At 55.3% G+C, this 14,664-nt stretch overlaps 1 protein-coding gene across 2 annotated transcripts in view; it reads left to right on the top strand.

The window, feature by feature from the left end:
- The window catches only part of pcnx1 (pecanex 1), a 49,336-nt gene that overhangs the window by 7,913 nt on the left and 26,759 nt on the right, over positions 1–14,664 (top strand). For both annotated transcript variants that reach the window (XM_035394002.1, XM_035393991.1), the window contains exons 2-7: positions 1,057–1,271; positions 2,896–3,001; positions 4,778–4,814; positions 6,602–6,688; positions 7,006–8,703; positions 12,249–12,378. In XM_035394002.1, coding sequence (XP_035249893.1) covers positions 1,057–1,271; positions 2,896–3,001; positions 4,778–4,814; positions 6,602–6,688; positions 7,006–8,703; positions 12,249–12,378 — 2,273 coding nt within the window. The remainder of the gene's footprint in view (positions 1–1,056; positions 1,272–2,895; positions 3,002–4,777; positions 4,815–6,601; positions 6,689–7,005; positions 8,704–12,248; positions 12,379–14,664) is intronic.

Raw genomic sequence — 14,664 nt, 5'->3', positions numbered from 1 at the left:
CTATGAACAGCCCCATTTTGAATCCTCTAACAGAAAGAAAGGAACAAATTCACAAACAATATTCACAAACGCATTCACATGGTTCTCCAGTACGCCATTCTCATGCATTTCAGATGTTATTCTGATACCGGCCCTGAACAATGGGTTAAAATTTTAGCCATTATACCGTGCTGTTTTGTGTGATGGTTTTTTGAGCGTTTCAGTGGCCCACGCGTTGAAAGGTCAGGGCTAGGTCTGCAGGTTCAGTGGTAAAATCTCTCTCGGTTATGACCTGAACGATTCATCGGCCTGCAATTTCACAACCGAATTAAAACTGATCTCTTGATGAGTGGGAGTACATTTAGCTCTGTCTGCAAACGTGCTTCCGTGGTGTCTGTTGATTGCTCGTGGGTACAAGGTCGGTAGCCTTGTGGTTTATGATTGGTTGTAAAGCTCTGGAACCTGGTTGGGGCTGTGCGCCTCTGATGGACTGATATATATTCTGAGGCTGCTGCTTTCGGTTTGCTGGCTTCACGCTACATTAGTCTGGATTAGTCTGGCATTCTGGGTGGTATTTTAAAATAAAAGAGTTACTGTCGTGTATTAGGGCCTCCATACATCAAGTCAACAGTGAGGTGTGAGACAGTTTGTTAAAAAAAAATCCAACCATTAGCCTACTGGTGTGGAATAATGTAGGGAAGTAGTCTTGAAGTTCACTGCTGTAGCTATGTCAGCTTGATATTACACCCACCGTCTGCTTCTGCTTCTGGAGGTGGCTGGAATGTTATGAGCGCTGGAAAATAATGAACGGATGAATGTTTGGCATGCAGTCGCACCTTGGTCATGTTAATCAGCTGTGCGAGTCGACTCTGAAACTCTGAAAGAAAGGCTGAAAGTGCAGGACTTATTGGAAAGATGTTTGTGATGAAAGAATTGCGTTGGTGTGCCTCAAGGGACTGGTCTCGGCCCCACCTCAGAGCTCTGTATTTCAGTGTACCGTTGGAAACCTCCTGTGCTACACCTGTGCTTCTCCTTGCTTCTGTGCCTAAGGCTTGTGTGTGGCTGCCCCCTTCTCAGGCCCTTCCCCCCACGATGGTCATCGTGGGGATCTACTGCGGGGTGATCGCCGCCTTGTTCCTCCTGCTGAAGGCGGTCAATTACCGGCTGCACCACGCCCTGGACGAGGGCGAGGTTGTGGAGCACCGGGCCGCGGAGGCGGGGGGGAGCAGAGCCAGCACCGAGGGAGCCAACGACGGCAGCGCCACCCGCCAAGAGGACAGCAACGGGCCAGGGTGAGGTCATGCACTTGTACTGGTTTTTTGTTTTTGGTGGGGGGATCCTCTCACTCACAGGAATGCTTGAAATCTTGGATGGAACTTTTTCTTGGACGTCAGTGTTCTAGAACTCTATTACTTTCAGTAACCGCTAGTGATTGTTACATCAGCATTAGAATGTTCGGTTTAGAACACTCTAATCACATGTTTGTGATCTTGCGCCTTAAATGGTTAATGCAGCCAACTACCCAGGTCTGCTAATGTGAGTTTTGGGTCCAGCCATTCTTCCCCTGGTTTCACTTCCTTGTTCTTGCTCAGACTCGGAGCGAGTTGTAGGCCACGCGGTGTGAGTCAGCTTGAACGTCGCTGAAGTGCCGGTGAAGTTCCGTTCGCTTGCCAGATCTGGGAATTGCCGGCCGCGGCACCACTGCTGGCATAGCCTGATCGGCGCTAGATGAATCAAACCGCCGTTGGTGATGATGTCACTCGCCCACTGCTGTCATGGTGACTGGATTAAGACTAGAGCAGTACTGTGCACACGGGGGTCAAAGGTTAAGGTCTCGGGTGGGAGTCCAGTGGGGGAAAAAAAAAAATCCATTTAAACCTCTATGTGGTGTCAGGAAATACATACCCTGTATAGGAGTGTCTGTGAAGGCCATGCGTAATCCAGTATAACAGTCTGTGTGTCTGAGGGCCAAGGAAGCGGCCAGCCCCTGTCTGGCTGTGGTGTCCCACCCTGTTGCTTTCAGAGAGGGTGGTGGGGGGGGGGGGGCCCGGGGGGGGTGGTGGGGGGTGGCCCTTTACATTTTTTTTTTGCTCTTTGAACTCTGGTGTTACTGAGGCAGACCTGAAAAAGTGACTCATTCTCACATTCCGTAGAGAATGTGGACCTTTGAGAAGGGGCGAGACTGTGGAGCCCTAACCACAGGAGCAGTGTCGGTCCGCGGCCCACACATCTGGGATCACATTCCTCTCCGTCTGGGTATTTATTGGGCTAGACTGTTCCAATTAGGACCCCCCCCCCCCCCGTCCCTGTTATGAGCATGAATCCCGAGGACCATTGTTTGCTGGGTTGCTGTTGCAAGCTTCACCCTCTGATGGAGTTTTTTTTTTTAATAGTGGCCTCATCTGTTGGAACACTGTGTCCCGCACAAAGCACATTGTGAGTTATTAAATTCGGAAGATTAAAAATCGGACAAATAGAATCGCATGGTATTTCCAGGTTCTTCGTTAACCGCAATAAAGCCTGGCAGCTTGATGGCAGTGGCAAAGTGGTTTTTGTTATCGTGAGAGAAAATGACTGGTGTAAAAGGCTTTGTAAATACTTGGTGGAATGAACGTCGGTGCGTCCTGAAACGCTGACGCGCTGGTGTTTTATGTCCGCGCCCGGCTGGTAACGACTCCGCCGTGGCCGGCTTGTGCTGCGCGATGGCGGCTCGCTCCCTTCTCTGCGCTCAAAACCCACGCCGTCTTTAAGAGGCGAAGAAAGGGTTGAGCTTTTTTTCCTTTTTTTAACGATGCGTTATCTGCTATAACGGTGCCAGAGTACCCTCCTGATACCCATGTACTGGAGTTGGAATTGTGAGATGGTGTTGCCAGGTAACCGAGCAGCCTGCCTCCGTGTGCTGTGATGCGTGTGCAGAGATCCTGGAGGGGGCATCGAGATGGCGGACTTCATTCGCGATGAGACGCCGCCGGTGGACTGCAGCTCCCGGAACTCCTACACCGCCATGGATTCCAGCCACCAGGTGGGGTTTTTATTTTATTTTTTTCCCGCACGGAAGGGAGGGTGAGGGTCTCGGGGGCACGCCTGTGTTCCCCTCCTCTCCCCTCCTCCGTTTCGGCCGTCGCCAAGGAAACCAATCCGAGGGGTGCTTCTTGAGGGTAGCAGGTGTTGCGGGTTTCCAGTCGTAATTACCTGTCTGCCGCTTCCTGTGCCTATAGGACAGGTGATATTATACCCCAGGTGTACGGCGGTGTAACCTAACACAAGCCCTTCAGCGCAGGAGCTTTGTACACCACAGGTGTTGAGAGTACAGTCCAGTGGCTGGGTGCACCAGCTGTGCATAAGTAAGTCCTAGTTGAAATGTTAATTTCTACTAAGCTACAACTTACGCACTACTAAAATAAAACTGATTGTACAACACAACGTAGTTGTAATGTAACCCTACGTATAAACGAAATATTTACACAAGCCATTGACTAGGAATAATTATACGGCACAATTATAACATTTCGATTGCAAACCCATTTGAATATATTGAAGAATTACATGAAGACTATGAACATCATCCTCACCAACATTTAGCTGGGTTGAAAATAAGTTTCTCCATTACAGCCTATGGGGAAATTGAGAGGTTCAGTGGACTGGGCGTCATATTGGCTTCTGCAGCTTCAGCAGTATAAGCAAACGGTTACAGCTGTTTCTTATCATAGGATAGGATAGGATCACAGTGAGTTAAGGACACATGGTGCGACCAAATTTAGTAGCTGCCTAGTTGTAAATTTACTAGTAGCTACAAAGCCTGCGGTGTGAATTTCAGGGAGAACTTACAAAAAGCTGGTGCAACCCTCATCCTGGATCAGAGCACCTCTCGCTTTAATACAGCTAACAAATCACTGTCCTGATTTTAACCACTTTAATTGTGTCTTGTTAAAATCAGGATCCCTTTTAACACCAAGGTACCATTCCTAACACATCCAACAGTTTTGTTTTCTGTTTGCTTGTTTGTTTGCCTTTGGTTCCCTCTCATTTCTCCTGGCTGATGCCTGCTGTCTGGGTTCCTGTGCACCTCTGTCCCTGTCGGGCGGTGTTCGGTCCCCATTAACGGCGTGGCGTTGAGCTGCGTTTGGGGGGGGGGGAAGGGGGGAGTGGGATGGGAGGGGCAGGGAAGAGCGAGCGGCGGCAGCCGAAATGAACGTGTGTAATAACTGAATGAGCAGCGGGGTCCTGCCGAGGCTCCCTGATGTGGTTATATAAAGCTCATCCTCTCTGCCGCACCCCCCCCCCCCTCACTCCCCCCACCCCACCCCAGCCACAGACCCATGAAATATTCAGGCCCTCTGTGTTTCGGCACGGTGCGGCGTGGCCGTCCCGGCACGAGGGCCTGCGCCCCCAGGCCCCCGAAACAGGAGCCGCTCTGGCCCGGAAGAACAAAGCCGTCCGGCCAATTCCCCTTTTAATTTCGGCCAATTCGGCAAATTGATTGAAATCGAGTTAACAAATTGAAAGTATCTGCGTGGGACATTATGGGCCGTTCTTCCAGCTGATGAATTGAATTGCTGTTCGTTTCGTGGATCGTCTTGATTGGAATAACATTGACCCCGGCCCTGACCTTTTGGTCTGCGGGCGTGAAGCTGTACTGGAACAGTCCTGGGCTGAAGACCTGAAGCGGTGCTGTTAAGAGGACTAACAGTACCTGACAGCCCCATTAAGGGAATTGGCAGAGGGACGGCATTACTCTCGTTTTGTTCATGTGGATTTAACGTCCTGCTCTTTTCTCTCTTTTGTTCCTGCCAATCAGATTGCATCCACGCATGGAGGCACAAGCTCAGCCAAAGGTAAGGCTCCATCCTGTACGGTGAAGCACACCTGAGCCGGTGCACCGACGCTTTCCACACTGTGCACCCTCCCCCACACTCTGCACACGTCTGGCTCTCCCTCCACGTCCTTCTCTCAGAACACTGCCCCCGGTGGTCGGTACGGTCACGGCGGCGCTAACTCAGCTTCCACATCATCCACAAACTGACTTTTTTAGTACAACAGTAGTGATGTGGGTTTGTTAAATCAGACAAATCGGTATTAAAATGTTTGTTACCAAGCCACCCACCTGGAGCCAGTTATGGTTGGGGAAACTGTGGCACACCCAGGCATTTTGCGATTCGTAATCCTAATGACTGGTTGTGTTACTCAATCCGCTATTGCAGAAATGACGAGTTAACAATGCACTGCAGAGCATCACTGTCACATTCATTCAGAAAAAAAAACAAAAATTATGTGCCCTTTTCATCGCATTGTGACATCAGTGTAGAATGCCAGGCGTGCTGTGATCAGTCGAAATCCGATTAACGCTTCACTGGCCCTTGGGCCAATGACTGTGTTGCCCCTGCTGAGATTTGAACTGTTATCTTTCGCGAATTTGAATGAAAAAAAAAACAACATGGATAGTCTCCTGGGCCAGCAGGAAGTGGGGGAGATGAACTTTCCTCCGCTTGTGCCACCAGTTTGTTACATTGCGTGTCGGAGTGAGGCTGGACCCATCAATTATTCAAGGTCACTGCGGGCCAATTAGCTCACTGGCTGTACATCCGGGAGGGACGGATCCTCTGTCTTTTCTGATCTCAGACCGGGGGGGGGCGGGGGGGGCTGCAAGGGGGGGTCGTAGTTGTTGGACAAGTGTTTTTCTTGTACCGCCTTAGTTGTGGGAGTTGATAGTGCTTCATGGGAAAAACGGGTTGGTTCTGTGTCGAAGAGAACAGTTTCACAAACATTTAGCTCGAATGTTACAAATTATTGGCAGATGACAAAGGTAGAAGGATTATGTTTTCAGCTGAAAGTTGGCATATTCAACTACCCCTGCAAATATTACATTACATAACATTACAGTTGACCTGTGGATAACTTCACTGTTAGTCATATCATAAGAAACCGAAGAGTAATAACACCTTCTTAGGATCTTATTTATATATATATATATATGTATGTAATTATATATTTAACAGTCTTCAGTGGTTTGAGCCCAAGTGGTGATGTCAATCTTGTGTGGAGCAAGGGTAGGCAGATTGCCATCCTGTTACGTACAGCCAGCCCTCCTCTGCCAAGCTATATGCAATTGGGTTCCTTCCAAGTGTATGAATTGGGTTTGTGGCGGTGGTTGGGAAAGCCTCCATCGCTGGTCTGTGAATAAAGCTTTCTCTGAGAGGGTCGACCGTGTGGAACACTGTCAAGCTTATTCACCACGTCAGCCCAGTCCTCCCTGCAGTCAGAACACTGCTTAGGCCCCGCCTGACAGAGATGAGCCGGCTGTTCGCTTACTCTCTGACAGCTGCCATCCTGGGTGGCTTATGAGGAGAGAGGAAGAGAGAGAGTGCGTGTGCGTGTGTGTGAGAGTGTGTGTGAGAGTGTGTGCCTGTGTGCGTGCATGCGTGCGTGCGTGGATGTGTGTATGTGTGTGGGTGCGTGTGTGTGAGAGTGTGTGTGTGTGTGACTGTGTGCCTGTGTGCGTGCATGCGTGCGTGCATGGATGTGTGTACGTGTGTGTGTGTGTGTGTCTGTGTGTGTGTGTGTGTGTGTGTGAAGTTATGAAACCTGGACTCATTTCCCCTGTTTTCTCTGTCCCTGTGTGCAGGAGGAGACGTAGGGAAGACCTCAGATGACATCAGCTTGAGTCTTGCTCAGAGCTGCAGCCTGTGTAAAGACGGCAGTCAGGACCAAGGTGAGGCCACGCCCACAGGTGCCTCGGGACAGGTGTAGCCGTACAGGTTCATGGTAGGGATTCATAGGGTGGGTGCAGCAGTAATAGCGTTCTCTGCAGGTAAGGTGAGCACTTCCTGGTTTAGATGAAGCATGTGTCTATCCTGTATCTTTAATAGCGTACAGACTCTTACTTGCTAGGAATCAGGGCCATTAATAATAACTGCGTTAGAAGTCAAATTGCATCTTTAAAGGAGGGGGAAGGTTTTGTTTCTGTTCCGTATTTTCAGTTAGATTGTTTTTTAATTCCTTCTCTGTTCCCTTCGCCTCCCCCCGCAGACCTGATGTCTGACCCAAAGATGTACTGCCTCGTCTCCAACGACTCCTTCGCCTCCATGCAGCCTTCCACCTCCCTGGGCCCCTCGGAGCTGGCCCGGGACCCCGCGGACCCCTGCGGCTCCGCCTCTCTGCAGCTCAACCAATCGCTGTCCTCCGCCGGCGACGGCGAGTCCGGCTCGCTCGTCCCGCTGCACTCGCACTCCCAGTCCTTCCGGAAGGACCCGCGGCCCCGCGGCCTCCCGCGCACCTCCAGCTCCGCGGGCTCCGCCTTCCCTGACCCCTCCCTGCCGGACTTCAGCCTGTACCCCCCTCCCCGGAGAGGCGGGCTGGACCCCGTCTGCGAGCTGGAGGCCCCCAGGCCGGCGCGGGCCGGGGCGGGGGCGGGGGAGGGGGAGGCGGAGCCCGGGCGGGACCAGGCGGTGGCCTCCACCTCGGGGGCGGAGTGCTGCCGGCACCACGACCCGCTCCGCCCGGCGAGCTCGGCCTCGCGGGACGCCGGGGAGGGCGGGTCCGGGCTGTACCAGGCGGAGCAGGGGGCGGGGCGGGGCGCGGGGGGGGGGAGGCCGCTGAGGGGGGAGCGCAGCGCGGACAGCCTGCGCAGCCTCAGCACCCGCAGCAGCGGCTCCACGGAGAGCTACTGCAGCGGCACCGACCGCGACACCAACAGCACCGTCAGCAGCTTCCACAGCGAGCAGACCAGCTCCACCCACGTGGAGAGCCTGCTCTCGCTCTCGGGGGACGAGCGGGGGGGCCGGGAGAGGGGGGACCCCGGCGGCGCCTCCTCCTCGGCCCCCGCCGACAGCAGCCCCAGCGTGGCCTCCGCCCCCCGCGGCCCCAACGGCCTGCCGTCCGGCGAGGCCAACAAGAACCCCCACGCCAACGAACTGACGGCCAAATCTCTGCCCGCCCCCCCCGCGCCCGCGCCCGCGCCCCCGGACCCCGCCGAGCCCTGCGGCTGCGCAGACGAGCCGGGGGCGCGGCCCGGCGCCGAGGGCTCGTCCCGGGACCCGGAGCGGGACGGGGAGGACGTGCGGCCCAAGGCGGCCCACCCGGTCCAGCGGACGTCCTCGTCCTCGGCGGGGCGCAGCGGGCGGCGGCGGACGGGGAAGAAGCGCGCCAGCAGCTTCGACGCCAGCCGCCACCGCGACTACATGTCGCTGCGGGGCATGGCCAAGCCGCGCAGCGCCGTCTTCGCCGGCGAGGAGGACTCCAGCGACCAGAGCGAGCTCAGCTGCGCCTCCAGCCTGCAGTCCGCCCACCACCTGAGCACCGACAGCTCCTCCAGCACCACCTCGCACTCCTGCCGCTCGCCCGAGGGCCGCTACCGCGCGCTCAAGGCTAAGCACGCCGCCGCCGCCGCGGGGAAGGGCGGGGCCGAGGGCGGAGGGGGCGGGGGCAAACGGCGCTCCTCCCGCCGCACCCCCAGCACGGGCAGCGCTAAGACTCACGCGCGGGTCCTGAGCCTGGACAGTGGCACCGCCGCCTGCCTTAACGACCCCAACCGCCTTGGCGCCCCCGCCGGGCCCCGCCCCCTCACCACCTCCAAGTCGGACCTGGAGGCCAAAGAGGGCGAGGTCCTGGACGCCGCCTCCCTCCTGGGCCGGGCCTCGCAGCTGGAGTCCGTCACGCGCTCCCGAAACAGCCTCCCCAGCCAGGCCGCCTTCTCCGAGTCCCAGGACACTGCCAGCACCTCCCGGGGTGAGTTACTAACCCCCCCAATCCAGTACACTGATAGAGAGCACTGCCTGTTGGGTTACTAACCCCCCCAATCCAGTACACCGCTAGAGAGCGCTGCCTGTTGGGTTACTAACCCCCCCAATCCAGTACACTGATACAGAGCACTGCCTGTTGGGTTACTAACCCCCCCAATCCAGTACACTGATACAGAGCACTGCCTGTTGGGTTACTAACCCCCCCAATCCAGTACACTGTTACAGAGCGCTGCCTGTTGGGTTACTAAACCCCCCAATCCAGTACACTGATAGAGAGCGCTGCCTGTTGGGTTGCTAACCCCCCCAATCCAGTACACTGATAGAGAGCGCTGCCTGTTGGGTTACTAACCCCCCCAATCCAGTACACTGATACAGTTCACTGCCTGTTGGGTTACTAAACCCCCCAATCCAGTACACTGATAGAGAGCGCTGCCTGTTGGGTTACTAACCCCCCCAATCCAGTACACTGATAGAGAGCGCTGCCTGTTGGGTTACTAAACCCCCCAATCCAGTACACTGATAGAGAGCGCTGCCTGTTGGGTTGCTAACCCCCCCAATCCAGTACACTGATAGAGAGCGCTGCCTGTTGGGTTACTAACACCCCCAACCCAGTACACTGTTACAGAGCGCTGCCTGTTGGGTTACTAACCCCCCCCAACCCAGTACACTGTTACAGAGCGCTGCCTGTTGGGTTACTAACCCCCCCCAACCCAGTACACTGATACAGAGCGCTGCCTGTTGGGTGTGTGGTAAATGTCCCTCTGCTCACATTTTGCTCACATTTTCCCAGAGGCGTGCGGTAAGCTGTGCTGGCGGTACAGGACGTGCAGTTCCTGCGCGGTGTTAGCGCCGTTAGCAGCGTTAGCGGCATCGCTGCGCGCAAATCACCTGAGAATAAGTTTCCTGGGAAAGGAGGGGAAACGGCGAAGCGGCCGCGTTCCTGACCCCCCCCCCTATTCTCTTATTTATGTCGTCTCCGCGCCCGAGGCCACGCTCTGCTCTGAAGCTTAGAGCCCTCTGCCCGGCTGCGATGCGGACTCGTGCCAAAGACCCACAATGCATCACCTAAAGGAAACGCGGCAGCTCTCCTTAACTGCTTTATAACCTGCCACAGCTGTTTGACAGACCACATATCTGCGCGCGGAGGTGGAGGTGGGGGGGGGGGGGATGTTTTCGTTGGCACGCTAACTGCGAGTCGTGCCGTTGCCCCGGTGTCTCAGGAGCGCGTGAGCCGGTAAGTTACTGCTCGCGTGCCTGGGCTGCTGGGTAACTGGAAGCTGATAGGTGGGTGTTGGGTTACTGTTGTGTGGACCGGGACGGAAGCCCCCTGTGCGGTGTCGTGTGTAACGGTTGGCCAGAGCTTAGAGTGTTGCAAATAATCGGAGGCCTGCAAAATCGATTTAGGCCGATGCAAGCTGCTTCGTTGAACAGAAATAAAGTAGGGGGGGCGACCATATAACCCCCCCCCCCCTTCCCATGCCCCTTAGGACTTATTAGGCAATTTCCTGAGTCAATTTTCTCAGCAGATAAAATTGACTGCCGGACATAAAAATAGACTGTTTTTGCGCTCCTCTGCAACAGACGTGCCCAACCTGAACGCAGTCCACACTGCGCCGCCACAGTCCCCAGCGCCTGAACGCAGTCCACACTGCGCCTGAACGCAGTCCACACTGCGCCGCTACAGTCCCCAGCACCTGAACGCAGTCCACACTGCGCCGCCACAGTCCCCAGCGCCTGAACGCAGTCCACACTGCGCCGCCACAGTCCCCAGCGCCTGAACGCAGTCCACCCTGCGCCGCCACAGTCCCCAGCACCTGAACGCAGTCCACCCTGCGCCGCCACAGTCCCCAGCGCCTGAACGCAGTCCACCCTGCGCCGCCACAGTCCCCAGCGCCTGAGCGCAGTCCACCCTGCGCCGCCACAGTCCCCAGCGCCTGAACGCAGTCCACACTGCGCCGCCACAGTCCACACTGCGCCGCCACAGTCCACACTGCGCCGCCACAGTCCCCAGCGCCTGAATGCAGTCCACACTGCGCCGCCACAGTCCCCAGCGCCTGAACGCAGTCCACATTGCACCGCCACAGTCCCCAGCGCCTGGGCGGAGTCGCAGTCCGCTTAACGCAGTAGAACCGAGCTCGTCTGGCTGACTGGCAGCGTTCAGGGTCCACTGGTTATCGTCAGGGTCCGGGGGGGCGGGGGGGTGGGGGGCTACTGTAAAACAAGCTCGTTTGGCAGACAGCAGCGTTTGGGCTCCGCTGGTTACCGTCAGGACCCTGGGGGGGGCACGGGGGGGGGGGGGGGGGCTGTAAATCTGTGCTCTGGTGCTTCTCTGCTCCCCCTCTCTCTCTTGGCTGGCTCTCAGACAGCCGGCTGCCGGGCCCTGGCGGTGCTTCTTGGCTCTGTGTGGGAGTTTTACTTTGGGGGTTACGGAGCAGACCCACGCAGGGCACAAACAGGGGGGCCTGCACTGCCTGGATTCCTGAAAGGCGCACCGTGCTGTAGCAGCGCCCGCAGCTCGTGGGATTTATTTATTTATTTGTCTTGGATGGCTTTTGATCGGTAAATATAGAGTAGGCCTAAAATTTAGCCTTTTGCACTTTTGTGTTTGTTTTCTTGTCTTAAGGGTTTGTGGGTATGTGCGGTGACGGGCGTCTGAAGTGCGGTCACTCTGTGTGGTTCATTGTGACTCTCCCGGCCCACGCTGGTCCTCGGCTGTAAATTGGGCGGCGGGCCTCGTTGGCACGGCCACCCGTTGGCCCTGATGAGGTGGCGAGGGGGTCGTCCTCGGCCCCTCTGCGTGGAACTGAAAGGAGATTTCGGGTTTGCTTAGAGCCTTTCATGCCGTGCTGTTCTGAACGTTTTCAGCTGAATAGCACCGGCTCTGGAAGTTAACTTTGTTTATAAAAAAAATATAAAAAAGATTTTTTTAAAATAAATAAAAGCAAGAAACGTTCTGTGCGGGCGATCAGTGGGCGAGTGAATCTGATGACAGGGTTTCGCTGACAGGCTTAGTCACTCTGCATCTCTGCGAGATCCTCCCGTCTCTCGGTGGGTTTATCGATCAGACGGGCTCCGCGAAGCCCTGTCAGCGACTCCGGGACAGATCGGTGCCCAGATTAAGGCCAGGAGAAGCTCTATTGCATTGTCTTTCTCAACCAACCCTTAATAAACTCTGTGTAATTTAATACCGCTAGTGGATGCAAAATTGCATTCATACGTCTTAATGGTCATTTGGCATGAGATGACCTTTCACTGTTCGGTTTCTATACTGCACTGTTTCTCGTTGCTCGTTTGTGTGGAAATGGAGGGTTTCGACTCGCCGTTCTGACAGTGGGTGAAAGGGCGCAGCTGCAGGACTTTGCTCTCGTCCTCTGACAGAAGAGCTAGCGCCCTCGCCACCTGTTGGGCTGATGGCAGCGATGCTGGTCGTGTGTGGCTGTGCAGTGGGGCCGTTTAGAGACGGCCCCCAGCCCTGCCGAAGCCCCGCCCCTGACCCCCCACCCCCCACCCCCCTCTCTGTTGCCATGGCAGCCCCCGGCGCCGAGGAGACGGTGACGTTCCGCCGCGAGCGCAGCACGTTCCGCCGGCAGGCGGTGCGGCGGCGGCACAACGCCGGGAGCAACCCCACGCCCCCCGCCTCCCTCATCGGATCGCCTCTCAGGTACGGGGGCCCGCCCAGGGACCCGCCCTCCGGCCTCGGGGGCCCGGTTCAGCGTCACGCGCGCGCATGCAGCCGTACCCTCCCCCTTCCCCTTCTGTTAGCTCCACCCTCCCCTTTTCAATCGCTCCGCCCTCCCCCTTCTGTTTTCTCCGCCCTCCTCCTTCTGTTTGCTCTGCCCCTCCCCTTTTCGTTTGCTCTGCCCCTCCCCCTTTCGTTTGCTCTGCCCCTCTCGCCGCTGACACCAGGGGTGCTCGCTACCGCCTCCTGGTGAGAATGCGGTCAAACTGCATGGTCTCTGATGCGGGGGTTGCCCTGTCCTGTCTAAAGCATTCTGCATGGCCAGTCATTCTGAAAACTGTCTCTATTTGCCACTGACTTGGGGAGTTTGGGGGCTGATTTTTTTCTCTCCCAGATGATATTGTCTTTGTGTGAAGTATTGTCTTCAGGTTTAATTGCTTCAGGTTTAATCTCAGCCAAATCCCATGTTTGCATCACTTCCTGAACAGACGAGGCACTTGCCCTCACTGTCTGAGCTGTCCCCACTTCATCTGTACGCACCCCCCCCCCCCAGCTCAACACTGTAAAATAAATGGCTTTAATAACATCAGCCTCAGAATGCACATTAAACACAAGCGCTCCCTGTAAAGTTCCTCCCTGTCTCTCTCAGGAACAATTAGCTGAATTAACACCACCAAGCTAAACGGTGGTTTTTTTATTTATTTATTTATTTTTAAGTGACTTATTTGGCAGTCTTTCTCCAGACTGCCGTTACGTTTATAGCCTGGACAGAACGAGCTGTGTTGCATGTCGAGGTGATGGGCTCCCGTTAGGAGTGATGGGGGGGGAGCCGGCCTGCAGTTCACGTGCCGTAATTTACAGCGCCACCTCGCTGGACTATTGATCTTCCGATGAGTTGTTCCTGAAAGCGAGCAAATCGAAGCGCCTTTCCGCCCCTGTGCCCCGCCGTCGTTTGCTCCCCCGGGCCTCACGAAATTGGGAACAAATTTCCTCTTCGAAGACAGAAAACCGTTTCTCGCTCAGGATCTGAGGAAAGGCCAAACAGGTTACCATGGTGCAGGGGCCTTTTTCTCTTTTTAACCCTTAATAGCGTTCTGATTGGTCGGTTATTACCGGCATTATCACTGGTTATTGCCAGCATTGGCGCCGTTGATGCTGGTTTTCCACCTGTGGTCTCCCTGACCTGGACAGCCTGTTGCTGATGAACAGAGGGCAGCCAGCATGACTCTATGATAGGTGCTACTGGTATGAAATGTGAATCAGCTACACTCTCAGGAATAAAGAGTTCTTTGGCCTGTCTCCATAGGGGGGAACTCTCTATGGTAGTTGTGAAAAATGCCCAAGCTCCCAGATTTAACTATTTTTCCTGACAAAGGACCCTTGCACTAGATAGGGTTCCTCCATGGAAACACAGAGGAGCTTTTTGGAACCCTTTCTTCTGAGAGTGTAGTACACTTCTGTATGAGTGTGTTTAAAAGGCAGCACATTAGTACACGGTGTATTTCCCTCTGCGTGTCACTGATCCCCACTCATCCCTCACTCCTGCTTTCCTCTGACTTTGCTCATCTGCCTTTCCTCCCCTTTGGGGTTGCTGAAGGTCTTTTGTTCAGTGCAGACCTAATTCGGTCTAATTTTGGAGTTCCCTGTGTAGGAGGGTGGGATTTTTCTTTTAACAGAAAAGGCTGGAGTACCTGTCTGCGCCACTGTTGAAGAGGGATTTGGCGTGTATCTGTGACTCACACACAGAACCCTGGCGTGTATCTGTGACTCACACACAGAACCCTGGTGTGTGCTGTGACTCACACACAGAACCCTGGTGTGTGCTGTGACTTACACACAGAACCCTGGCGTGTGTCTGTGACTCACACACAGAGCCCTGGCGTGTGTCTGTGACTCGCACACAGAACCCTGACGTGTGTCTGTGACTCGCACACAGAACCCTGGCGTGTGTCTGTGACTCACACACAGAACCCTGGCGTGTGTCTGTGACTCACACGCAGAACCCTGGCGTGTGTCTGTGACTCACACGCAGAACCCTGGCGTGTGTCTGTGACTCGCACGCAGAACCCTGGCGTGTGTCTGTGACTCGCACACAGAACCCTGGCGTGTGTCTGTGACTCGCACACAGAACCCTGGCGTGTGTCTGTGACTCGCACACAGAACCCTGGCGTGTGTCTGTGACTCACACGCAGAACCCTGGCGTGTGTCTGTGACTCCCACACAGAGCCCTGGCGTGTGCTGTGACTCGCATGCAGAACCCTGGCGTGT

The sequence above is a fragment of the Anguilla anguilla genome, chromosome 1, assembly GCF_013347855.1.
Source record: "Anguilla anguilla isolate fAngAng1 chromosome 1, fAngAng1.pri, whole genome shotgun sequence".
NCBI lineage: Eukaryota > Metazoa > Chordata > Actinopteri > Anguilliformes > Anguillidae > Anguilla > Anguilla anguilla.
The sequence above is the reverse complement of the archived record's forward strand: the minus strand, read 5'-3'. Positions and strand labels throughout refer to the sequence as shown.